At 32.3% G+C, this 27,318-nt stretch overlaps 2 protein-coding genes across 8 annotated transcripts; one reads left to right on the plus strand and one right to left on the minus strand.

Annotated features, from left to right (window-relative positions):
- Positions 1-173: 173 nt before the first annotated feature.
- On the minus strand, positions 174-15,082 carry LOC132703596 (ninjurin-2-like). 6 transcript variants are annotated; one of them, XM_060672957.1, is made up of 3 exons: positions 13,842-14,039; positions 11,617-11,790; positions 174-617 (listed from the first exon to the last, which is right to left on the minus strand). In XM_060672957.1, exons 1-3 carry the CDS (start codon positions 13,908-13,910, stop codon positions 402-404), a joined length of 459 nt encoding a protein of 152 aa, XP_060528940.1. In that variant the 5' UTR covers positions 13,911-14,039; the 3' UTR covers positions 174-401. The 6 variants fall into 6 exon arrangements, with proteins under 6 accessions (XP_060528940.1, XP_060528973.1, XP_060528933.1 ...); XM_060672990.1 differs by lacking the exon at positions 13,842-14,039 and adding an exon at positions 14,870-15,082 and having other exon boundaries at positions 475-1,014; XM_060672950.1 differs by having other exon boundaries at positions 475-1,014; positions 13,842-14,293.
- A 38-nt stretch (positions 15,083-15,120) lies between these two features.
- On the plus strand, positions 15,121-26,711 carry LOC132703636 (allergen Tha p 1-like). Of its 2 annotated transcripts, none has more exons than XM_060673016.1 (3): positions 15,121-15,338; positions 17,547-17,744; positions 26,364-26,711. In XM_060673016.1, the coding sequence occupies exons 1-3, from the start codon at positions 15,290-15,292 to the stop codon at positions 26,516-26,518; spliced, it is 402 nt and encodes a 133-aa protein (XP_060528999.1). In that variant the 5' UTR covers positions 15,121-15,289; the 3' UTR covers positions 26,519-26,711. The 2 variants fall into 2 exon arrangements, with proteins under 2 accessions (XP_060528999.1, XP_060529008.1); XM_060673025.1 differs by having other exon boundaries at positions 15,121-15,293; positions 26,364-26,710.
- The last annotated feature ends 607 nt before the right edge of the window (positions 26,712-27,318 follow it).

The following is a 27,318-nucleotide window of genomic DNA, read 5'->3' on the forward strand; positions in this document are numbered from 1 at the left end:
TGCGCTGGTCAGAAAACCATACAAAATTACGTGCATAGATGTGTGGTAGGATATTATGGAAAGAGTTAGGAAATGAAAATAGCTGCAGATCTATATTAGATTTATGCTGTAGGTACGTATAGCGTTTTAACAATTTTTTCACCTCTACAACAAAAAAACACAAATTTTATGCTTTCACTTTTTTATTAAACGTCCTATGAAAACATCTAAAAATATAAATAAATATCTACTGTACATTCAAGAGTTCTACGATATAAACAAAATATAAAAATATAGGCTATATTTATTTTGGATAAACGTTTAGGAAATTTGACCAGCACGATTAATAAATCACAAAAATGTTTCTGGACTGCATGTTTTAGGGCGCAGTCTCCTAAGCATTATTTATTGACTTTCTTTTATTAAACATTGGTAATTATGTTGGTAATATTTCCGACAACGTCCATTACATCCATAGCTTCCTTTACCTCAAAAGTGCTTATCACTATGTTCACTGCCATAATAACTATATTCACACACAAGACAAAATTGTTGGCTGTATTGGCTTGGTCACAGTGCCCCTCTTTATTGATATTTAACGCCGATCCCAGTACCACACACAGACAGGCTTGAAGGACCTTGACAAAACAAAACGAAAAATAAAAATAAAATTAAATTAAAACAAAACAAGTAAAAAATAAAAAAAAAACAGAAATTACTTAATTGCGCGGAAAATAAAAACTCAAAAATAAATTGCGTTGTCACAAAAAAATTTAAATTTCGTTATAAGGCTCGGGAGGATTGTTTGCGTCATTAGGGATTCGACATTTTTCGTTTGTCCCGGGTCAAATTGTAAAACACGTCTGAGGCAATAGCTGGATCTAAGCCGAAATTCATTTTAACCACGTCACAGAACAAAGTGCCCGTCACAAAGGCCAACGATATGTGATTCAAAATCCATGCTAACATTTTACTGGACTCGTCTTGATGTGTTCTCAATACAGCTATCATGACTGACAACAGACCGGCTGTTACCTGTAGACAACAGAGAACAGAGAACAAGTTTTACATACAGACCGTTAACGAATTGTGTGTAGCGTAGTATTTACGTGACATAAAATCCAATTTAGAATGGGAATACAATTTTCTCTCCTTTTATTATACACCGATGCAGCTTGCAGAAAGTGTCGTTTTGCCGTTGCATAATATACCATTACGGATTGTCATAAATCAAAAAGATATAATTTTATTGGTGCTTTGATATAAGGGCAACTTTCTATTGGCGTATTTCTACCAAATCTAAAACGTTCTTCCTTGCATTTTACGTAACCCTTGGTTGTTTATTTTTTTATTTAATCAAATTCACAACAATCACCGAAAGGTCAAAAGGCCTACAAATATATAAAAATAACTACAACACACATTTCCAACGAGTATATTGTTTTATTTTTTACAAAACTTCTGGATTCCTCCTGTGTCGGTTTTTGCTGAAACTGTTTCAGTCAAGCTCTGAAGAAGCCAACAGGATGATTGGCGAAACGTTATGAAGAAGTTATGTAAAAAGTATTACAGTAGCCTGTGGAAGTATCTTTGAAAAATTAAAAGCCTTAAGGTAGTAATAAGTATGCAATATAATTCCATCCCCATCAATTTTTAATGACAATGAAAAATACCAGTCTAATAGAGTCTGGCAAGTGATTATAAATTTTAATAATTTATGCCCAAGAATTTTACTACTTTTCTTTGCTGAAGTTACTTAGAAACTTAGTAAGGCTAGTATAATTTTGGAAAAAAACTGAAAGCAAGGTCCTCAGTAATATGCAAAGCAAAGCAAAGCAAAGAACATGGTACCCCATCAAAACCTGCTGAGTGCTTTTGCTTTAAGCTTTTAATTATATCAGTAGTTTCATGAATATCCACACCTGTCAACTACATAGATATTCTTTTCTTCTTACTTTTTTGTCACCTTGCACGAACTTTTACTATTTTAATTACCAAACAATCTTTACACATGTTATAACGTGTTTTTTATTTTTCGAAATTTTTTAAAAGTTTGTTTAGACTGTTCGATTATGATTTGATTTTCGATTAGATTTATAAAATTAATGAAAACAAAATGAAATTTGAAATTGCTTATTGGTTATGTTATGTTCCTTCTGCGTTTTGTCCTCCGCTGAAAAGTTTCTTGAGTGTGGAGGCCAACCTCTAAATAATAACAAAGGGTTTATGACGACTGTCAAATAAGTTTACAAATATAAAAAAATATTCAGAGTTTTGCGCTTAACAAATTACTTAATTATGTTATGAGTTTTTGAAACTACGTAGATCCTGTATTTTGAGTTCATCATAGTTATATACAATTCAAAGTCAAAGTTAATGGGAAATTAGACAACATAAAGACACCTTAAGATTCCGCATTATTCTCTTGCCTATAATGGGAAAAAAAGTCTACATCTTTGGTTATTGTTAATTAAATTTTGGACGACAAATCGTTATCGGATATTAATTTTAGGGGATGGTTAGAATATTCGAAACCGAACCCGGATATTATAATGTTGATCACGGAGATGAGGAAAATAAAAATCAAAATCACGTCATTTAAAATGACAGCCGCCCGATGATCCCGATTTTTGTTTATGTTTAGGCCGCCGATTATAACGAACATAATAGCCACCACTAACTGAAAAGAAAAACAATGCGTTAAAAATTAGCCTTTTGCAGAAAAATTTTAAAACATTTCAAGAAAATTCAATGGTTGGTTATAAAAATGAAAATGTTGAGTTAGACGTTTAAGGGCAATTAAGGCAAAATTAAATTAGAACAAAAATGTTCAGATTTTCACAGTTTTTAATGACAGCAGTTTCTACAGAAAATTTTGAAAAAGAATTGAAAATTATAAGACAAATAGCTTTTAACAATGAACGCTATCTATCCCAAATTAAACACCGAATCCAAAATATATAAAACTCAAGCTCTGAAGAAGCCAACAGGACGATGGGCGAAACGTCAGCAAGTTCGACGCAGGAGGAATCCAGATTTGTAAAAGGTATTGACGATAATTTTGATATTTTACATAATTATTCATAAAGCAAAAAACTAAGTTTTTTGGAAGCTATGAAATGAAATATTCGAATTTATTACTTAATGACCAATTGGATTTAAATGCATCTCAACGGAGATATACTGGGAATGTAGGCAGTATCTCCTGAATAAGTATGTTACATGTTACGTAATTTTAAATGTAATAACTATAACATTCCATATATCACCAACATCACCAAGGGTATCTTTATCTATTTCAAGTGCAGAAAAACTGGTTGTATCTTTTTCTAAATTGGCTGGATTCTCAGATATTTAGACATTCAAACTTCAAGTTCTGATAAACAATTTTTTTTTTAATGTTTAGTATTATATCCACGAACATTGCACATGCAGAAATAGCAGTCATCATGATGATATGTTGGCTCTTTCCATATCATGGGATCGCCTAGTTCCAATATTCTAATGTCTTAAACTTTCTTCACATACCTTACAAACAATATGTGACCTCTATCACGTCATCAAACAGAAACAAAGTAAGGAAGAAACTGTTAGGGACATGATGACAAAAATTTACAAATGGTGTGTATTGTAAATAGTAGATTTTTTTTATATGATAATGTTCATTACAATTTATGTATTTTCATGCTGTTCCTATCAGTATGTATTCGCATGATCTTGGAAAAATTAATATTTCAAAACCGTTCATTGGCTTGGAAAAAATCAAGAAATTAAATTTGTTTGCAAATGACTGGAGACTGTAGTAATTAATTTTAATTTAAGAGATATCAGTGGCGTACCATGAATGTCTGAGAAAATAGATAGGTGAAATTCCTTACGCCCGCCGCTGTTGTATTTTTAAAAAGTTATGGTACACTAAATAATGCCCCTTGATACGTAGCACATGTGTGTCAAATTTGATTAAAATATCTAAAGTGGTATTACAAATACATTTCATTTTTGAAAACTTTGCCACTGCGTATCTCAAAAGTTAAGACGTTAAGGACATGTGTTTATATGAAGTTTTCTTAATTATTGACATTCAATTAGAAATGATAAAAAAAATCCATATAATTTGATTACTCTCTAGCACTAAGCAATTCTGAGAACAATTGCTGCACTTTAGAAAAAAAAAGGAAATTAAATTCAAATTAAAAGGAGAAAATATGTTTTTCTAGATTATTAGCGTTAGTGGGCGGTAGAAGATACAGGATATCTCGAATGATCAGAAGGTGGTTTCCCAGGATTCATATTCTACGCTTCATTCAAATTTAATTAAATCTTTTTTTTTTACTTATTTCTTTTAATTTTTAAAATCATTTAAATTAATATAATAATAATTCATACCTAAACGTAATAGTTTTTCCGATATTTTATCATATCTAAGAGAATAATTATTATAATTGCAAGGGCTTTCGAAATATTATGTTGTTTTGTACCTAATTTTTTTCTCTGCAGCCGACGCCAAGATAGCAACATCTATCGGGACGCCCTCTATATATCTATAAAAATCAAAATGAAAATTCTCAGTCGTGATTCTTGTGTCAATTTTAAGCAGAAAATTTTAAGCGACCGTTGTCCTCTGAGCAACCAAAAAACGCGCTGTACAGAAATTCAAAACTTAGTTCAGCGCCGTCAAATCGGGAGGTTCGAAAATGGCGTAACGTGCGATGGTCGGATCGAAGCACGAAATGATCAGATTCAAAACGGTAATGACAAAGGCAAAAAGTGTTGTCAGATAGTTCACGAATTCTGTGGTGGAATGTATGTTTTCCCAGTTGAGTTTCCAGTCGTTTAACAGGTGAAGACTTAACAGCATAAGTCCTACCGAAACCTTTAACAAAACAAACACAATTTCAAAGATGAGGGCGCGAAAACATCAGCAACTTTCTCCTGATAAAATTCCAATGACATTTATACTGTTTTCGAATTTTGGTAGTGTCTAATGTATTCGCAAAACTTCTGGACTCTTCCTGCATCGGTTGCTTATAAATCAAACTTGTTGAAATGTTGCTTACTTTCGTAAGCGAATGTGAGCTATCTACGTAAAATATTTTTGGCCATGCGGCGTTGCCAGATATATACCCGATACGTATATCAACCTTCGTTTTTTAAATGGAACACCCCATCTATTATAACATTTTTAGATTCTGGGAAACATTCTCGAACTTTTTTATGTAACATGCACCATACCTATCTCGAAGATTTTCGGAGATATAGCATACAGCGTTCATAAGATAAGGCCCAATTGGCAAAATATAAAAATTCATGTTAAGTGGGAATTTAATTGGGACGTAAGTGAGCGATTAATTTTCCATCTAAAAATACCAAACTATGGTATGTCTATCTATATTGCAATTGAAGCGAATCAAAGTAATCACATTTCATCTGGGTAGCAGGCTCTGGCCGGCCATCGTGACGTTTTTTGCAATCAAATTTGTCTTTGACATAAGTCAGCTTAATATAATCGTGTTCAAATGAGTAATTGTAACAAAAAGTATAAGATAGAGGGCCAGGTCGCGTATGCTGTTACGAATGCCATCTATTATTTGTGTCCAAGTACTAAAGTACTTCAAACTTAAAATTTGGATTGAACCGTACGTCCCGCGCGTTTTCCGTTTTCATGACTGGTCACTAGAGGCGTTGAAACTCGTTTACGCTTTTTTAAATCGCCACTAATGGGAGCATTCCCCTCTATCTTGTACTATTTGAGTTGAACTCTTATATACAAAGCTAAAGCTAAAAGCTAAAAAGTTTTTTTTACAACTAGATATTATGCTTGAAATTGCCTCCATTTGTTCTAAGATATCCATGGACTGACTTCATGACTTTGGAAACTGTTGGCATTTGATTTCGTTTGGATCAAGTTGTTAAAAAGCGAGTCTGACACGGCATTCCAAATCTTCTATTTTTCCAACTGGAGTTTAATAGACTTTTTTTTTAATAGTGCCCCGAAGGTAGGCATCAACTGGTGTAATACGAGGGCTAGTTTTTATATTTCGCGATTTGTAATAAAAAACTATAAGCTATCAACAAATATGACTTTATTGTTTCTCAAAATATTCACTATGATGATCAATGCACTTTTGCATTCGATAAAATCAATCATCAAAGCACTTTTCCCACATCGAGTCGGGCACCTCCAAAACATGATTTTTAAACGCATTAATCACTTCTTCGTTTTAGGTGCTAAAACGGGACTATATGGTGGCTGGCTCATCAAATCAGCGTTTTTAATGCTCAAAAACTTATTTGTTTGCACTGATCGGTGACAGCTAGCATTGTCGTCGTGGAGAGTGATTCGTCTTCGGCTGTTGGTTTTTCTAATTTCTTCGAAGACTTTCGACAAACAAATGGTTGTGTATTTTGTTGTGTTGTGTTTGCCTTTCACCAAAGAAGCACCGCGATCGTACTTTTTAGCATTTCCTTCGGCCAATCAACACGAACCTTTTTTTATCAAATTGTGCCCAAAGGTACCTCAATCTCATGGTAAGTCACATGACGATCCTGCAAAATCAGTTTCCCCACTGCATCAATGTTTTCTTGGACAACCATCGATTTTGGACGACCTTCACGAAATTCATCGTTAAGAAAACCACGACTACGACTGAAGTCCGAAAACCAGCGATGAACAGTAGTCCTAGGTGGTTCCAAAAGTCGAATTAAGTTCATCGATGCATTGTCTAAAGTTGCACAAACAACAAAACCATAACCTAATTCAGTAAAGCTAACTTCAAAATGACAAACGTCCCTATAAAAACGTTACTCGCCAGATGGCAGGACTATTTTAAGAAAATCCCGGGGACATATTTTCTGTCTACTCTGGATTATTACATTACTCATTTTGTTAAGTTCAATTCTGGAAAACCTTGGTTAGCTGTGCAGAGCTTATTTATATTATTTTAAGAAAACCTTTGAACTCTGCCACGCTCCCGACCCAGTGGTTATCCGCAAATGTAACACCGATTTATAAAAAAGGGTGATAAGCTTGATGTCTCAAATTACCGCCCTTTCAGCCTAGTGTGTATTATATGTAAAGTTCTTGAACGCATTATAGTAAATCGGCTGTTACCGTTTTTGATCGACTGCCAGTTTTGTCACCGGCAGATTAGTCATATCAAATACACTGACATGCTTGAATCAATGGACATTATCTCTTTACTCAGGTGACCCGGTGGATATATTAACCTAGGCTACAGCAAGCTTTCGACAAAGTGAAAGTTCGAATTGGTAACGCTTTTTCACTGCCACAAAATGTGCCTAGTGGTGTTCCCCAGGGATCGGTGCTAGGACCAGTGCTATTCTTAGTGTATACCGTGGATTTGCTCTCCAGCATTGATTCTCATGTGAGCGCTTATGCTAATGACACTAAATTATCTGAAAATAGTTCAACACATGCGGACGTATTGCAAAGAGACTTATTTCCAAGTGGTGTTCAACTTGGCTATTGCCGCTGCATGCTCAAAAGTGCTCTCTGCTGCATATTGGGAAGAACAATCCCAGTTTGAACTATTATATCAATGGAAACTTTGTGTTAAGTGTCGATTCTCAGATGGACTTAGGTCTGACCGTAACTAATGATACGGCGTGGTCTGTACATGTATCAAATATTGCAAAGAAGGCAAACTGCGCGTTATTTTTGTTAAAAAAACCTTTTAAAAATCCTAGTCTTCGCATCTCTTGCAGACTTTTGCTTCCCCAATCTGCACGTTCTTGAAACCATTCTTTGACACCCGCCATAAATGTGAAACAAATTCATAATATCTGCGTTTGCATTATTATGTGCCATCTTGCTTTCTCGAAGTCAATTCAACTTTTAACTATGAAAAAGTCACATACTTTTTTTACAGGAAACGTCACCACAGCCGGCCAGAGCCTCCTACCCATATGGAATGAGATTACTTTAATTCGCTTTAATTGTAATATTTTCGTTTTTGCTTATAACTCAAAAACCATTGAAAATAGATATACCCATAGTTAAGACTTTTTCGCGTTCTTTGAGCACGAATCCAGAAGATTTGCAAATAGTATCAGACTATTTTTATTATAATAATTTTTTCACAAACGCAAATTATTTCTTAGACTTTGCAAATAATTTTTAATATCAGAGTCACCGAGGTCTTCAATTGAAAGAATAAAGTATCGTTTGATCAACAACCGTGTAGGATAGGTAATACCGATACATCTGGGCCATTGATGATACCGCCTCGCGCAATAGTTGATCAAACTTTTTCACATAATGATTTCTTGGACAAATTTGTATTTATTTAATTTAATTTTAGGTAATTAATTACTTCGTATGCTACGCACCAAATGTTTCAATTTAAAAATGATGATACACAGAATAGTATTTTCATGTTTTCAAAAGTATAGATAAATTAGAAACTTAATTCAATATACATTAACAAAATAGTAGCATTTGTCAAAAAATAAAAAGTATTTCTTTTTTTGGAGTAGCTATATCTATATATATATATATATATATATATATATATATATAGTATGAGTAATACTGATTTGGAATGATTAATGTGTAAAATTTCAAAAAGAGGTGTGTGATGCTATCTGTGCAAATCTTTCAACATTTAAAATAAACAAAATGAACTATTTTATACAAAAAATGATAATGTCATAGTGAAATGTTGTTGGTACTTGAGTATCAGTTGACTACAGTGTTTTAAGAAAAGTTGAGGAAGGTGTGACAGTTGATGAAAATGCTGAACTGGTCTTTGGATATTTTATTGTTACAGTTTCTTTAAAAATAAGTAGGCTTCTTCCCTTTTTTTCTCTACCGCACCTCCTTTCGTTGCCACTGAGGGACTTCAGTAAATTTTTCGCATAATTAATCCTTCTTTAGCAATATAAAATTGACCATTAAATTTTAGACTGCTAAACCATCTACTTATCAGGTCTTCCTTTATGATAGGGATGACTGAGTGAAAATATTATGTTTTATGTTTATCACGTCAATCGTTTGATGCTAGGAAGTAGATTTTGTAGTAACATAGGTTTAAAGGCAACATGAAATATGATGGTGCTGTTGCGAAAGAAACTACAAACCTAATTGGCATATAACGTTTGTGTAATTTAATTAAACAATATGATTATGAAGATTTATAATTGTTAGTTGGTATTTTTCACTGTCATTAAAAATTGATGAATTTGCAATTACGGTTTTGATTTGTCTTTGTTATAACTCGGTGGGATCATATTGCATACTTTTTAATATGTCTGACTTAAGAAACCGTTTGGCTTTTAATTTTTCAAAGAAACTTCCACAGGCTACTGTAATATTTTTTACAAAACTTCTGGATTCCTCCTGCGACGGTTTTTGCTGAGTCGACCTTGCTGACGTTTCGCCAATCATCCTGTTGGCTTCTTGGTGGCAGGTAGAGGCCTGAGTCGCGGTTAAGATTGTTAGGTTGTTTATAGATTCCTATAGACAAGAGTTTTAGTTTTATCGAATAAAATGTTATGTCCGGTTTCGTGATTGTGTGCGGCAACAGCTGATGAGTTTATTTGTCTTGGTCTTAAGGCTCTCGTGTTCTTTGAGCAGCATAGTTCATACTTTTCGTCCGGTCTCTGCAATGTATTCTTTGCCGCACATTCATGGAATGCAGTAAACTCCTGGAATGGAATTTTATCTTTGACGGACCGAAGTTGTTGAGAGATTTTTGGACAAGTGGTAAATCTGGTTTTGACTTTATAATTCTTGACAACTGTTAATATGTAGTCAGTGATATTTTGAATGTAAGGAAGGACCACAGTGGCAAGTGTAGGATTGCCTTTGGCCTCATTGCTACTGGAAGGTTGTGGTGAAGTGTATTTTTTGATCGAACGCTTAATATCTTTAATGTGAAAATTATTAGAGGAGAAGAGCAGAGGTAAGGTGTTTTAATTCTGGGTTCAGTGACTCAGGCTGAGATAGTTTTGCGGTTCTGTAAACAAGAGAGTTGATAACCGATGATTTTTGGGCCAGGTGTCGGTCTGTGCGCGTAGGTTTTCTGTAAACACAATGATCCAATGTTGGGTTTGATTTTCTATTGATAAGAATATCTAAGAATGGGAGGTTATTATTAGTTTCCAACTCAATTATAAAACGTATGTTAGGGTGTATAGAGTTAAAATGTCTAAGAAAATCTACTAGGCTTTCTTGACCATGAGGCCAAATAACAAAAGTAATGTATGACTTTTGCAATATATTCTAGAGAATTGATAGCAATGACTGTATTTTCTTTATTTGGGCTTGTAAATACTATTTTATTTTGGAAAGCCTTATTTTTAATGCATTTTACCATAGACATATGTCAAAGATCTTGGATTTTTTTGTCATTTCCATGCACATAGGGGGTGTTTTCTAATTAAATGTCAATAATTAAGAAAACTTCATATAAACATAGGTCCTAAACTTGTTAACTTTTGAGATACAGAGTGGTGAAATATTTAAAAAAAAATGTATTACCTACTTCATCCATTTCCACCAATTTCCATGCCAGAAATTTCCGCCTCAAATCATATTTGGGCCGATGAAAACCCCCATGCAATTATAATATTTAAACATCAAGACCAGTTTTCGGTAAATATTCGGCCTGGAATTGTTGGAAATTATTTACTTCATGCCAGAAAGGCTAAATGGTTAATCGCGCCTACTCACTGCCGTAAGAGAATATTTTAATCAGACATTTAATATTCTATGGGTAGCTCGCGGCGGATCTCAACCATGGCCTCCTAGGTCCCCTGATTTAAGTAGTTTAGACTTTTTCTCGTGGCATATTAAAAGTCTAGTTTATCGCAACCACAGTTAGCACTGTAGAAGAGCTGAAGGATCGTATAAGAGCTTCCTGCGATTTAATAAGAAACACAGACGGTGTTTTTTATTTTGTTAAAAATTACTCAAATCAGGTGGTGTTTTTTTTTAATAGAAATAATTTCAATAAAACTGTGAAATTAAAAGGAACACTAGATATTTTGTTTTAGATATATATTTTATTTTTCACAAAAAAAGTTTTCGATTTAACCAGTTTGTTCATACACAGTCAGTGGCACGCCATTGATTTTCTTTAAAAAGCGAAAGTGATTGGAGATAGTAAACATTTTTTTTTATTTTATGAGACATCAATGGCGTACCATCAATGTCTGCCAAAATATACATGTGAAATTCTATACGCCCGCCACTGAAGTATTAAAAAAAAAAGTGGTCCATTAAATAATGTCTCTCGATACATAGTATATCTTATCTGTACGTGGGTTGAGACGTCTAGGACATATGTTTCTATTGTTGACTTTGTATTAGAAAACACCCTGTATATTGGGGATTTCGGTGTGCATTTTTTTCAGCTTTTTACTCACGACCAAAGCAAAAACAGGCGCAATTGAAAGTAATTGTAATTTTTAAAGCGAAAATCCTTCACAAATTTGTCCAAAAACAATCATTGTTTCAAAATGGCCTCATTACAATCAACACCCGTGCAAAATTGATTTTTGTATACGGTATGGATTCCAAAAATGTATTACATTTAAAATCATTCCGGATTACGACCTGCGTGGTAATTCTTGCTTATTTTTAAAGCAAAAAAGCGGAACATTATCGTTACCCACCTGAAGGATAATCGAAATTGTGATCAGCGTTAACATCAGTGTGTAAAATTCGTGTTTTTCTCCGACTTGTAACACGTACTTCAGTTGAGACGCGTTGGCCGTGAGTAACGCCACATCTAGCAACCCTTGGGCTATCGTTTTCTTGGTCGCATATTTGTTGACGTCTAAAGTTTTCTAGAAACAAATCAAAGTAGCCGAGTTTAATTGTATTCGAAGAAAAGGAAAGTAGTACAGTTGCTATCCGATGGAAGGAACTTGATCTAAACGGGAATGATAATGGTAATGTGGTGGAAATCGATCTTTTATTTACAGCGATTGTAATACTTCTCTGGTGATGAATAGTTATAAAAAGCACTAGAAAATAGTGACATTATCTTTTAGATGCAGATAATACAATATTAATCAGCATAATTGGTGTAAGTTTTGTATACCGTGTGCCAAATAAAACGACCCACTATAGGATAGGAAATACGAAAAAAAGTTTCGTACAAAAGTTTCCTGGACTCTCCTGAAGATTTATAATATTGTATTTCGACATTTTTTTGAATCCTTGGTTAAAATAAAGGTCACTTTCTTAACAAATCCCTATTCAAATTTTGCAAAGTTTAGACAGAAATTGAGGTTATGTGTTTTTTTTTATGTTTTAATTGTCCCATATAAAATTGTGTTATCACGCTACTGCTCCAACCATTGCAACGCTAAGGAGATGATGGATTACTCAATCAATCAACAAGACTCTAATATATTTTCAACATATTGTCCATCCTCTGCAATACACATCGTATAGCACATCATAATGCTGGACACCGCATTTGTAACCGCATCACTATTATTTAAGAAGAATCTCTTGTCTAATTTTTTCATTAAGATCATCAGCTGTATAGTTATTTCGCGATTTATACGCATGATGAAAAAAAGTCCATAGGTGTAAAATCGGACACGCAATGTCACCATTTTTACCCATTACATTTTAGAAATTTACTCTTATGACCTGAACGATAGGGCGCGCTATCTTGCTTAGTTTGTGGTTAAATTTTCGTTGCAATACCTGGATCAATGGCGTCGCAACACAATTTTATATGGGGCAATCAAAATATGAAAAAAAAAACACATACCCTCAATTTCTGCCTAAACTATGCAAAATTTGAATAGGAGTTTCTTAAGAAAATGATCTTTATTTTAAACAAGGATTCGAAAAATGCCGAAATATACAGGGTGTTCCATTTAAAATGAAGTTGATGTCGAGCTGGACACTTTTGAGACATCCGGTATGAACAAAATTATGATAATTTAAATCTTCAGAGTCCAAGAAATTTTTGTAGGAAGCTTTTTTTCGTATCTCCTATAGGTTTCCCTGTATTGCCGTAGTTTTGGTTAGTTTTAGAACTTAGCCTTGGCAAAACATTAATTATTAATTAATCAATTAATTAATTACTGATATCGGTCAAGATTCTACAACTTTTTGCAGTTTTTCTGTACAACATGGCAAACGATATGGTGCTACAGAAAAGTAGCGAATGCTTCTATCCAGCCATACTACAATACAATTTACAAATCTTCTGGATTCCTCCTGCATCGGTTGTGTATAAGCCAAACTGGCTACCGTTCCGTCAATCATCTTTAAGAGCTTAACTGAACAGTTTCAGGAGGAACCCAGAAGATTTGTAAATAGTATACTCTGTTAGAAGGAAACTAAACTAAACTGCGACACACTTTTTTGTATGCTCTACGAGCTAAAAAACTACGTAAATTTAACAACGCATCGAAAAACATTAAAACATATAAGAGAAGGGTTCAATATTTCAAAAACATTTTAAAAATGACATCTTCCATAGAAACCCAGTTGGTGTGCCCTCTGTGACGTTATTGAATAGTTTTATTCAGAAATATTCAAGACTTACTCGCCCTTAGACTATAGATATGTAAAACAAGAGATTTTTTGATATATATTTTTACATTTTTTTATCCTTCATTGTACTGCTAAGAGGTTATGATATATTATGACCATTTTCGGTCTTGTTTGTGTAATATAAATTTATTATCGTTATCACAATACTTTTGTACCAATACAAGTTGAACAACATTTATATGAACGTGCAAGAGAAAGAGAAGAATCCCCAAAACAGCTGTTTTTTTTCCTATTGTAAAATTTGCCTCACTTTTCTACCACCGTTCCAGTTTCGACCGAGTTCACGAAAAACGAAAAAGATTCACAGCATACTAACTCTCAATATTTCAGACACTACGTTTCCATCAGCGTCGTGCGTCACAGATTTCTTCGAACATAGACACATAATTATTCTTTTCTAAAAACTTTAGTCGCATTATCGCAAACAGAAGCGCAAAATATTATAAATACGAAACAGTAACAAAGGATTAGGAAGCAGTCACCGATAACTTATCGTTCCCCCGTTTTGATATCTACATTTTTAATCTATGCGATGGTGATATATCTGGCTTTGTCGTTATTTTAAATCCCACTCTCGATTGTTTTACAATATCCCGCTTGCTAATTGTATAATTGCTGTTTGTTAATCCGTGTACATCCTTCCCTTCGTTACATTAGATCTGACATTGATTGGGTCTTTTTTTTTTCATTTAAATTTTTTATCAATTGAAATAGTTAACCCGTTATTTAAAAGAAAATGAATTTGAAACGTTTTATGTTTTTTATGAACATTACCAACTAACAAAACTACCCATCCAGACTAACCAATCTTTGATCATAAAAGTTAGTTTAATTTTTTTTTACATTTTTAAGAAATATTGGAAGCACCCATCTCCAATGCGGATATACGAAATGTTATAAACATATGCTTACAAATATTTAACCAACAATCCCCAGGCCTGTTATTTTTATTTAATTTTCAATAATAAATTCTGCCAAATTGAAACCACCTTTTGCCTAACCAATGCTAAATAAATTTTAAGAATTTGATGGGAAGAAAAATTATAATAGGAAATTTATTTATGGTCATTTATTATTATTATTTTTTTACAAATCAATCAGTAAATACACCAGAAATAATTTTTTTTTAAAGCGACATAAAGCGACTCAAAAAATGCAAAAACGTTACCAAGAAAACCATGAGAAAAATCACAAAATTTGACAAATAAATTGCGTTCAATTGAATAATAATGGAATTGCGCGGCTTTTTTTTTAAATTAATTAATATACCGAGGCAAGATTAATTTTTGTTATTCTTAGGGGGTGAAACAACGTAAAATATTGTTAATTTACGATGCCACTTACGTTTCGACCGGTATTCGACGGGGACACCGACATTTTTCACAACAACCGAACAAAGGTAAATAAATAAACTTCAAGCTGCAGCGTTCGAATCGAAATTGTAATCGACTAAAGGTGTGTCTTAAATGAATAAAATTATCGGCAAAGTCCAGCTCGTTGGAATAGAAAAGGAAACTGAAAAATCAAGGCGACTTGCACCTGGTTAGTTGCAAACTATCGATGTAACAACGTAGTTCGTGGAAGAATAGGCCATACACGCATAAAACAGCGATCAATTTCTTTCGGCCAATGGCAATCGCTAGTTCGCTTTGTGTCGGTAGTTTGACTATTAAGGACCACTGTGGTGGTGTAGATTGAATTACAGGCAACGGTAGTCGCGTATTATAAATAGAACGTTGACAAGGAATACCCGAAACGACGAAAATGTGTAGGAAAAATATGAAACGAAAAAAAATGTTTAATTATAACCATGGTAATTAAATGTTGATTCAAAAATCTTGACATTGGTGTGCTTGAACAACTATATCAAAGAAAAATACTATTTTATTATTTAAAACTCTTCATATACAATTCAAAAATCGCATTTATAATTTCAATTTACATTTTTTTCAGTTTGTAAGTTACATAAAAGGAACCTCATTTAATGTGACAAAAATTCCAGGCAATTTAGAAGAAACAAAATATAGGTCAGGTGTTAAATTATAGGCACACATAAATTGTCCAGATCCTCCATTTTCTTGACAATTGACCTCTCAATGGTTTAACAGCAATTATCAAATAATTATGCCGTTCATATCTAACAACTTTAATTTGCTTGTCGCGTCTAATGCGCAGTCACAGTGATTTTCTTTATTATTCCACCAAAACGTAGCTTTCATTAAATTTTTATTTCTACGACACTGCAACTAGTAGAAAGTTAAAGTATTAGGGAGGTGCTGCACATTGTTTTTTAATATAAGAACTAGATACAAAGTTGGTACCAAAAATGAATTTTACATATTCTTAAAGCAAATTAAATTCCTTTCATATCTCTATACCTAAACCGCTTTTTTTTTCTGAAATTTCCTCTTAAAACCGGATTACGTTGAAGAGCGTTGTAAAAAATTACTTTAGAATATACAGTCGGTCAAAAAAGTCTCCGTACACGTAGCATTTTTTTCAGTTTTCTTTTAGCAAATATCGGCAAGAGTAATTAAGAGTAATAAAAATAAAATAAAAATCATTTGAGACACTTTATTTGAACGTTAAAAAATAATGCAGTTTTAGAAGCCAGAAACAATGTCAAAAAAGTCTATAACTAACTTACTAACAAAAACCGAACCTATATTATGTGTACGCAGACTTTTTTGACCGACTGTAAATTAAACAACATCTCTGTCTATTTCTATCGGAAAAGTGGGAGGTTTCATTAGTTCTGTTAGTTAGTCTAGTTAGTCTTTGCACTGATCCCAGCATTTGTTCCCACAACAATACTGTAGTCTTTTATTTTCATCACGTTCCTTGTAATTGTAATCTAACGTATTAAACTGAATGTTAAATCTGATTGACGTGAATAAAACGAAAAATGCGAAGTTTGACATGAAATTTCCGAAATCTCCAACGCGAAGCAAAATATTGAATTGTATATTTATTATTTAATATTTTCTCAGTGGGCCTCGTTTAACATTTGAATATTCTGAAAAATGCGAACCATCAACCTGTATGACTGTGCGAAATTAAAATCTGTATACATTTAGATCGCCAAAACATTTTTATTAATAATCCTGACAATAGATAGCACATAATAAATAACGAATAAAGCAATTTACAAAAGTTTTTAAACACTTGCCTTGACATTTTTTACGCCTGCTTGAGTAGCTTTTAAGTTAGGTTACTAGCATTATAGAGTAAATTAAATTAAAGTTTTCTATGCTTTATGTAGATAGTAATATGATAGAGGCGTATTTGCGAAAATTTAGAAGATAATATTTTAGTAAAAAAACAATCGCAAGGTATTTTTCGCGCGAGTTGCAAACAAACAAAGAAAATAAAATAAAAAAATAAAATTTGATTGATATCGCCGTCATTCGTGTTGTTTTTTTCCAAAGCCCAAAAACTAGTGGTAAAATAGAAAAGAAAAGAAGAGAAATATTCTTCAGATTGCAAAAAATACTATTAGTTATTACTTAATTATGACCAAAATTACTTTTAAAAGCTAAAAATTTTACTTTTATCATTATTATTATTGCCTTTATTAATAATATTATTAATGTTATCATTGCAAAGATTTCCTATGGTTTAATATCGGTTAAAAGTTGTAAGTTACAACGTATTTATTTTTTTTTAATGAAAACTGCTTACTCATCAGCCTTTCATCATATTCATGTTGTCATTTATCGACAATCTACATGGCCCAATTTATTAGTCGACTGCAACTGGTGACTAAAACGACTTTTATCAAACTTGTTCTATAAGATAATATTATTTTGTTATAAGTGTTCTCGCAAAATCAAATACACATTTTCCCCAAAACCAAACCGTTATAGAAACACAGTTAAAACCTGGGAAACGCCACTGGTTAAACCGGGCAGTATCCCGGCTATTCTCGAGAAACGGAAACGCCCATACCAATGCCCAATTCTTTTAAACCAGCATCTATGACCACGTGAAAGGAATTTCTTGAGTATAAACATCGTCATAGGTATGCGACACCCTCAGTCGGTGCCCAAACTTTACAAGATGAGAAGTCTCACGTGGTTATCGGTTATCTTGTGCCTGGCGATTTTTTCGACTCACGGTAACTGCCAGAGGGGCCTTAGCGGAAACGTTTACGTCGAAAAGCAATTGCTATGTGCTTTGGAAAAAGGACCTTGCGATATATTGGGCAGGCAAATCAAAGGTACGTTTTATGGGTCACTGGCCAGATGAGAACTAAACTTTTTTTTGTTTTCTTTTTTATATCCCACAGAACAGAATTCTCATTAAAACTAGATTAATATACATTAAAGATTAATTGATACTCTACAGTGTGTCCCATTTTATTATGGTTTCAGGTAGTTTGTTGTCGCTTTCGTAATCGAATGAAATGAATGATGCAACAAATAGAGATACAGATATCCTGGATCTTTAGATACAGTGTGATTTTGAAAACTTTTCCTTTTTAGACACCCCGGTTATGCGTTAGTTTATCGAGAAGGCGGAAACTGCGCCGGTTAATGTTGTTTTCGTAGGATCCAGTGGAATATGGTCAGTTCTCTTCTGATAGGCTGTGTTTCAATAATTTTCAAAAATATCGTTTCAAATTCTATTATTCAATTTCTATGTTCTCTTTCCTCCCGCGTATTACTTTTAATATATTGTTTATTATAGTATTTGTTTATCATATTATTTAATATAGCACACAAGAAGTTTGTTCTCAAAAGTAACTAATTTTTTGTATTTAATTATGTAATTTCTAGCGCAACACTATTGTCTTTTGATGATTATTTAACAGTATTCCACCTATGGATGTGATAGATTTAGTAGATTTTACCCTAACTCGGAAACAGGTTAACCCATCGGTGAAACAAGATTTATTAGATTGCTTAATAGTATCTTTAGACCATAATTATTTAGAATTTAATGGACAGATTTATATCTCTAAAGAAGGTTTGATTATGGGAAACCCACTTACTTAGTCCTTTGTTAGCCTAGATTTTTATGGATAATGTGGAAAATATCATACTAGAACTTCCTTTAAGTAAAAGTTTTCTATGGTGGTATCGATACATGGATGATGTTTTTGCTTGCTTTGTTGGAACGGACCGACAATTGTATTCTTTTTTAAATTACATTAACGTATTACATGATCGTATAAAATTCACTATCGAGATTGAACAGGATATCTCTATTAATTTTTTAGACTTAACTATTACGAAAACGCAAAACAAATTAGATTTTTCCATTTACTATAAACCTTCACACAGGGACATAGTAATACATAACAGCTCAAATCACCCTTATACACACAAAATGGCTGCATTTCACTCTTTTATACATAGACTTCCTAATGCGCCACTCTCAACAGAAAATTACAACAAAGAACTTAATATCATTAAACAAATTGCACTGAACAACAGCTACAATCCGTCCATTATCGATAAGATTATAAATAAAAAATAATTCCAGACAACAGTAAACTCTATTTATCCGAAATCTAATTCAGAACACGAACAATTTAAAACAATTAGATACATAGGAGAACCCAGTGAAAAAGTTTCAAAACTTTTGTCAAAATGTGGTTTAAAAATTGCTTTCAGAACTAACATCACAATAGGAAAATTTTTAAAAAACAATAAAACGTAATGTCAAAAATTTCAAATATCAGGTGTCTACAGGTTGAAATGCGGATCATGTCCTAAAATTTATATTGGACAAACACGTAGATCCTTCAGGAAACGCATTAACGAACATAAAAGAGCGTTTAAAAACAATAATCCAGATTCTAATTATGCTACACACTTAAACACAGAAAAACACATTTTTGACCACAATTTTGATATTTTACATACAGCCGCAAAAATAGAGAATTAAATTTATTGGAAGCCATGGAGATTAATAAAATGAGATCAACGATCAATTAGATTTAAATTGCTCTCCATAATTAAACTTAAATTCTCACAACAACTTTAATTAAAGTTTTATGGTCATTTTTCGGCATATATAGTAGCAGGTAGTTTCTAAATATTACATTTGATAAAGACACGAAACAATTATCATGTGAAAATATATAATTTCGTGAAAATCTAAACTTTTAGTTCTTATTTGTTTTGTTAAATGGATTTTCATCATCATCAACTGATACAGGGTCACATATATTATTATTAATATTATACAAGGCGTCCCATTTTCCAGAAGTTAAAGAAATTTTAGAAAATCGCTCTACTTCGTCGGATCTACGTAAAAAATCTCTATAGACGTATTTTTATTTTTTCGATAGCTTAAAAACACGGAAAAAGGAAAAGGGTTGTAAATACTAATCCTGCTATTGAATTGAATTTATAATACCGTTAATACTATGCCATGCTAAAAGGGGATTGATCTTCTGGGCGTCCCCTCAAACAGTGCTTGAGCTACCAAGAATATCAGGACTAACAAAATATATTTGTTTTTATTTGGCCACCAGGTGATTTTTTATTGGTAAATCCGCTGTTTAAACAGCGAAACAAATATAAAAACATATAAGCAATGTTATATAGGAGAGACGAAGAACCAAACTGCTACTGTGAAACATGAAGGACAGAACTTAATGGTCTGAGATGTTTTTCTCCATCTGGTATTTCAATACAAGGATATAACCCTACTGAAATGACCATTCAAAATCTTTTTTGTGTCTTTGATCGACGATTGCACTCCAATGTTAAGCGGTCGGAAATTTTTGTAGAAACTCTACAAAAGATGGTTTATTCTATGCCTGGAAGATGTTTATCTTGTCCTAAAATATTTTTTCACAGGATAATAAACGTTTATATACCTATTCCTAGCTTTTATTAAAAATTTCTTAAAAATTAAAAAAAAATGAATCAAAAAATATTATAATTATGTATGTAGGTGGTTTCATATTTTCCAGAGACAGAGATGGTCAAGTTTCCGTATTTTTTTTTCACCACAAACGCTTCTTTTCCTTGACAGCGGATGTTGAAATTTTAAGAAAAACACTATTTTTTAAACATAATTTTTAAATTACTTATTATTTCCTGACATTGTCTACACTTCTTCCAAGCAGTGTACGGAACGTTCTAAAAATGGTAAAATAAAATTATTGTTATTTAAATTTACTTATTCCTTGTTCTACTGAAACAAAACCTAAAAATGAAGTGAACAAGAAAACTATGAAAAATGTTTGCGGTTTGTTTTGTTTTATTTTTCAGTTGTCGTTTTCACTTCGGTATCTGCGTCAATGGTGCAAATAAAAAAAAAATATTTTCAGTACCGTAATAGTAATTTGCACAGTTCCACTTGCGGCGGAGTCAGTGAAAGCGAAAAGTTTTATTTTGGATTTGTTCGAGGTTAGTCACCGGATACTTTATGCAATCGTTCCGCAATTCGCGTGAGATACTCTGAAAGCCAACAATAATAATCGCCTTATTGTTAACAGTACAATAGGTATAGCCGCAACCTGAAGCTACTAAAATTAAATTAGCAGGGGCTCACTAGGAAATATTTCAGGAAAAACGAATTTCTTGATTTTGGTATTTTATTTCCTGTAACTCCATTTATTTTAAACGCTACAAACGAAAAAGTGATACAAAAGTTGCAGTGTTCAAAATAGGCTTTTCCATAATTCACTAATCATGCCGACATTGAATATTTACCAGAAAGTAGTAAAATAGTAGGCTAACGTAACGGTTAGTGCTTCATATCTAATTCGTGGAATAACAACTAGCAAACGATCTGAAGAAATACTGAAAAAGAAAAGATCGACAAACAAATACCAAAGGCAATTTTTGATACTAATTCGATGGGCAGGAAAAAACAACTAAAAGTTCAGATTTTCTCTAAATTATATATTTTCACACGACAAGTGTTTCGACAACACCGTGTGTTTATCAAATGTAATATTTACAAACTACCTGCTACTATATATACCGAAAAATGTCAATAAATCCTTAATTAATGTTGTGAGAAATTAAGTTAAATAATGGAGAGGTATTTAAATCGAATTGACCGTTAAGTTAAACATTTGAATGTTTCATTTTGTTAATCTCCATGGTTTCCAATAAATTCAGTTTTCTACTTTTTGTGGCTGTATGTAAAATATCAAAATTGTCGTCTGAAATGTGTTTTTCTGTATTCAAGTGTGTAGCATAATACGAAACTGGACTATTGTTTTTAAACGCCCCTTTATGTTCGTTAATGCGTTTCTTGAAGGATCTATTTTAGGACAAGATCCGCATTTCAACCTGTAGACACCTAATTTTTGAGATTTTGGATTTGTTTTTTATATATAATTTTATAGATAATGGACGGATTGTAGCCCTTGTTCAGTGCAATTTGTTTAATGATATTAAGTTCTTTGTTGAAATTTTCTGTAGAGAGTGGTGTATTAAGAAGTCTGTGTATAAAAGAGTGAAATGCAGCCATTTTGTGTGTATAAGGGTGATTTGAGCTGTTATGTATTACTATGTCCCTGTGTGAAGGTTTATAGTAAATGGAAAAATCTAATTTGTTTTGCGTTTTCGTAATAGTTAAGTCTAAAAAATTAATAGAGATATCCTGTTCAATCTCGATAGTGAATTTTATACGATCATGTAATACGTTAATGTAATTTAAAAAAGAATACAATTCTGATATGTTTTACTTATCCCAGTTTTCCCGGATAATGTAGCTGACGCGAACATTGCTCATATGTTTTTATATTTGTTTCGCTGTTTAAACAGCGGATTTGCCAATAAAAAATCATCTGGTGGTCAAAATAAAAACAAATATATTTTGTTAGTCCTGATATTCTTGGTGGCTCAAGCACTGTTTGAGGGGATGCCCAGAAGATCAATCCCTTTTTAGCATGGCATAGTATTAACGGTATTATGAATTCAATTCAATAGCAGGATTAGTATTTACAACCCTTTTCCTTTTTCCCTGTTTTTAAGCTATCGAAAAAATAAAAATACATCTATAGAGATTTTTTACGTAGATCCGACGAAGTAGAGCGATTTTCTAAAATTTCTTTAACTTTTGGATAACGACATAAAGTTTTGCGTTTTTAAATGGGACGCCTTGTATAATATTAATAATAATATATGTGACACTGTATCAGTTGATTGAACTGAGGTGGCTTTTACTTGATGAAAATCCATTTAACAAAACAAATAAGAACTAAAAGTTTAGATTTTCACGAAATTATATATTTTCACATGATAATTGTTTCGTGTCTTTATCAAATGTAATATTTACAAACTACCTGCTACTATATATGCCGAAAAATGACCATAAAACTTTAATCAAAGTTGTTTTCAGAATTTAAGTTTAATTATGGAGAGCAATTTAAATCTAATTGATCGTTGATCTCATTTTATTAATCTCCATTGCTTCCAATAAATTTAATTCTCTATTTTTGCGGCTGTATGTAAAATATCAAAATTGTGGTCAAAAATGTGTTTTTCTGTGTTTAAGTGTGTAGCATAATTAGAATCTAGATTATTGTTTTTAAACGCTCTTTTATGTTCGTTAATGCGTTTCCTGAAGGATCTACGTGTTTGTCCAATATAAATTTTAGGACATGATCCGCATTTGAACCTGTAGACGCCTGATATTTGAAATTTTTGACATTACGTTTTATTGTTTTTTTAAAATTTTCCTATTGTGATGTTAGTTGTGAAAGCAATTTTTAAACCACATTTTGACAAAAGTTATGAAACTTTTTCACTGGGTTCTCCTATGTGTCTCATTGTTTTAAATTGTTCGTGTTCTGAATTAGGTTTCGGATAAATAGAGTTCACTGTTGTCTGGAATTATTTTTTATTTATAATCTTATCGATAATGGACGGATTGTAGCTGTTGTTCAGTGCAATTTGTTTAATGATATTAAATTCTTTGTTGTAATTTTCTGTTGAGAGTGGCGCAATAGGAAGTCTATGTATAAAAGAGTGAAATGCAGACATTTTGTGTGTATAAGGTGATTTGGGCTGTTACGTATGACTGTGTCAGTGTCTGAAGGTTCATGGTAAAGGGAAAAATCTAATTTATTTTGCGTTTTCGTAATAGTAAAGTCCAAAAATTTAATGGAGTTATCCTGTTCAATCTCGACACTGAATCCATTATATCCAATTTCGAACAGTAATGATATACACATTGTGCTTCTGCTTTTTCGTTTTATAGTTTGAAGAAAAATCCTAATTTTCCACATTTTTCAATCCTCAGCCGGTTCCTTATATCTGAGTGTACAAAACCATGGAAATACAGTTCGTTTTATTATTATTGACTGTTTGGCAAGCTCTGGCTTATCCTTTTGTGTGTAAAGTCCAGTGTTTCAATATAAATTATTAATTATTTTTTGAGGGTTCAACATATAGGCCATAAAATGATATGGCGTGGGTGCCTGCTTATATCGATCTTGAATTATTTGTATTTTTAATAAAGGTAATTCTACAACATTCTCCAAGATATATTGTACGTGTTGCCACTGCTCTAGAGAGATGGTTGCGGTTTTTCTCTATCAAATATGCAAAGCAACTGATATTGGTTATAAAATGCTTAAATATTCTTGTGCTGCATGTTTAAACCGCAATATTTAACACCTGTTGGTAAATGGTAGAATCAATTTGGTTTTTGTTTCCTTCACAGATTTTTAACAATATATCCCAATGAGTGACGTATACCGTGTGCCAAGTAAAACGACCCACTATACGATCTGGAAACCCATAGGAGATGCACAAAAGTTTCTTGCTTAAAATAAAGCTCACTTTCTTAAGAAATTCCTATTTGAATTTTGCATGGTCTGTTGTGACGCTACTGCAACGAAAATTTAACCACAGACTAAGGAGATGATCAGTCAGACAGATGGGCCTCAGGTTATACAGGGTGTCCCAAATAGGTGCTGCCGTTTTGGCGAATTCTAGGAGAAAAAATAATGCAAGTTTGTAAATTATCTTATATTTACATTTTATCTAATTTTTGAGATATTCGAAGTTTACATTAGGTCATTTGTTGGCAATATTAGGTATTGTTTAAATAGCAAAGACACGATAATACTTCTTTAGAAAATATAATACTCCAGATATACGAATAAAACATATTGCTAACGATACAGGGTGTCCATTAATACGTGGAAATTATGAAAAAAATATCTCTATACTACACACTTTAACAGATTTAATAAATCTTTAGAATTCATATTTAAAGAAACATTTAATAGTTTGATTAAACTGCCAAATAACAAAAGTAAATAATTAAAGTTTATAGGCTAACTAAACAAGGTAAGAAATTTGAATAAATAAATCTATAAAACAAGAAGTGAGCTAAAAAGAGTTTGTTAATTCGATCCATAAAGTTTAGTTAAAAACGTTCCTCTTCAAATACTGATCAAAGAAGTGTCAAAAGAATCAAAATTGTAGTTGGCTATGTATATTAAAAATATAAATGTGTATGTATGTAAAATAATGTATATTAAATATATATATATATATATATATATATATATATATATATATATATATATATATATATATATATATATATATATATATATATATATATATATATATATATATATATATATATATATATATATATATATATATATATATATATATATATATATATATATATATATATATATATATATATATATATATATATATATATATATATATATATATATATATATATATATATTAAATATATATATTAAAAAAACACCTAATATTGCCAACAAGTGACCTAATGTGGGCAGCTATAAATTCAACGAGAATTTATACGGGTGTAAGTAAAAGTAAAGTAAAATTTAAATACAAGATAAATTACAAACTTACCTAATGTTTTGTCCTAAAATTGATATCTGAATAAAAATGTGGGGGTTCCATTTGAAAATCTTGAGAACTGGCTTATTGTGGACGTTTGACATTGTCCCGTCAATGGACATATTTACGCATTATCCCGACAGGGAATAAAAAAACATTTTGCTTTTTTGATAACGTTTTTCTTTCCTGATTTTCAGTTTTTTTTACTTTGTTTGGACTTTGCGGATGTTTCCAAAGACTCGAGAAATCTGTGCTAAGTGTCGTGGAACTTGAGGCAGAGGATGTAGTAGCAAGATCTACAGAACTGTCAAGCATGTCATAATTTATAAATTTATACCATTGCTAATGAAGATAAACCAATAAAAATATAAAATCAATCAATCAATAAAAGTCAAAGTTTGACCAACATCGATTAGATCTAAAGTACTAATTACAAAATCTTCTTAGTTTTTTTTTCTTAAAGAATCTAAAATCGCATAAAAATACACGGTACATCTAAATTTCAATGTTGATAGTTTTGGTTACTTTTGCTTAGTACTAATTATAAAATCATCTTAGTTTTTTTTCAAGAATCTAAAATCGCTTGAAAATACATGATAGTAGCAGATTAACATTGGGACACCGTGTATACAAAACAAGTCCTTTCGAACCCTACAACTTTTTTTGTAAAACTGCATCGCCTGAAATAGGTGTTAGAAAATACTAAAATTTTGGTTTTTAAAAATTAGTTCCGGTTAGGCATAAGGGCGGAGAAGATTATTAAGTGTTCTTTACATTTTGCAGTAACTTCTTAACTAGAGAGTCGAGAAGTTTTTAATCATCTGTAGACTATGGACAAAAAGTATGTTTCTTATTGCTTAACATTTTCCGAATTTATTTGATATTCAAATGAAAAATGTTTGAAAAACACCGAATCGGAATGTTTTTTCAAAACTGTCACTTCACACTTTTGGGATTTTTCGAAAAATTTAAATTGAATAATATCTTGATCGAACCTTATTGCGAAATCGTTTGTATTTCAGACGCTCTTCCTCAAATCATCGGAAAAAACTGCCAATCGTGCGACAAGAAGCAGCTGGCCAACGCCAAAAGGGTCGCCAGATTCGTCCAAAGTAAATACCCCGACGTGTGGAACGATCTAGTGAAAAAGTACGGCACTGCATCGACTCAGAATTAACCCCGTTATTTCGAACGCTCGTTATCACTGGCAAAAGCCAAGAACATTAAAAATTAAACACCCGTATGTAAAATGTTCCCGTTTGTAAATACATTTACAATAAACCATTACATTTTCACTTAAAATATGTCCCATCGTAATTCAGATTTTGCCAATGCAAACCGGTAATATTTTTATGGACACTCGGACTTAATTCGCGGCTTTGAAATTGCGCAACGGCAATTATATCGCAAATGTTAAGCCGTGATCGTGTTTGGTGAACTATTTATTTCGCAACCAGTAAAACAATTTGGTCCGAGTCTGGTTGCCTAAATTGTGTAATAATTGTTAATTCTTTGTTTCGGCGTAAATGAAATCAAATCATTTATTTTGTCTGTATGGCAGTCATTTACGAAGGTGTTTATTAAAAGGATTTCCTACCGATTAAAAACCCGATAACAATGCACACTTCAAAGAAGGGGGAAAATGCGAGCAAACCCTGAAAAATGCGTCTTCTGTTCAAAGTAACAAAAAATATTTGAAGTAGAGCAAGCAACTAGTTACCAACGAGACCCTAACAGATCGTACCGACTGCGCCGGTTAGCTTATCGAATTGCAAACACCGCCTTTTCAGAGATAACTTTTATTTTTGAAATAATGTTAATTACGTGGCTGTTTTACTCGTCGTGTCGCGACTCTGACTGACTGTAAAAACGTCATTACAATATACGGTAAAACATATAAAAAGCTGAACCGCTGAGTCGGCGGAAGCTGTTAGGGTCTCGTTGGTAACTAACTATAAAATATATAGGTATAGGTAT

This window comes from Cylas formicarius, unplaced genomic scaffold, assembly GCF_029955315.1.
Source record: "Cylas formicarius isolate icCylForm1 unplaced genomic scaffold, icCylForm1.1 PGA_scaffold_10__41_contigs__length_53128322, whole genome shotgun sequence".
Classification (NCBI taxonomy): domain Eukaryota; kingdom Metazoa; phylum Arthropoda; class Insecta; order Coleoptera; family Brentidae; genus Cylas; species Cylas formicarius.

Bases quoted from the DNA above. Each gene is read 5' to 3' on its own strand.
- LOC132703596 (XM_060672950.1), bottom strand. From the start codon at position 13,910: ATGTGTCTATGTTCGAAGAAATCTGTGACGCACGACGCTGATGGAAAC. The intron at 11,791-13,841 runs GTTAGTATGCTG...ATTTGTTTCTAG, and splicing joins TAGTGTCTGAAATATTGAGA to AAAACTTTAGACGTCAACAA. The intron at 1,015-11,616 runs GTGGGTAACGAT...TGTTGTCTACAG, and splicing joins CAATTTCGATTATCCTTCAG to GTAACAGCCGGTCTGTTGTC.
- LOC132703636 (XM_060673016.1), top strand. From the start codon at position 15,290: ATGTGTAGGAAAAATATGAAACGAAAAAAAATGTTTAATTATAACCAT. The intron at 15,339-17,546 runs GTAATTAAATGT...ACATCGTCATAG, and splicing joins AATGTTTAATTATAACCATG to GTATGCGACACCCTCAGTCG. The intron at 17,745-26,363 runs GTACGTTTTATG...TTTGTATTTCAG, and splicing joins ATTGGGCAGGCAAATCAAAG to ACGCTCTTCCTCAAATCATC.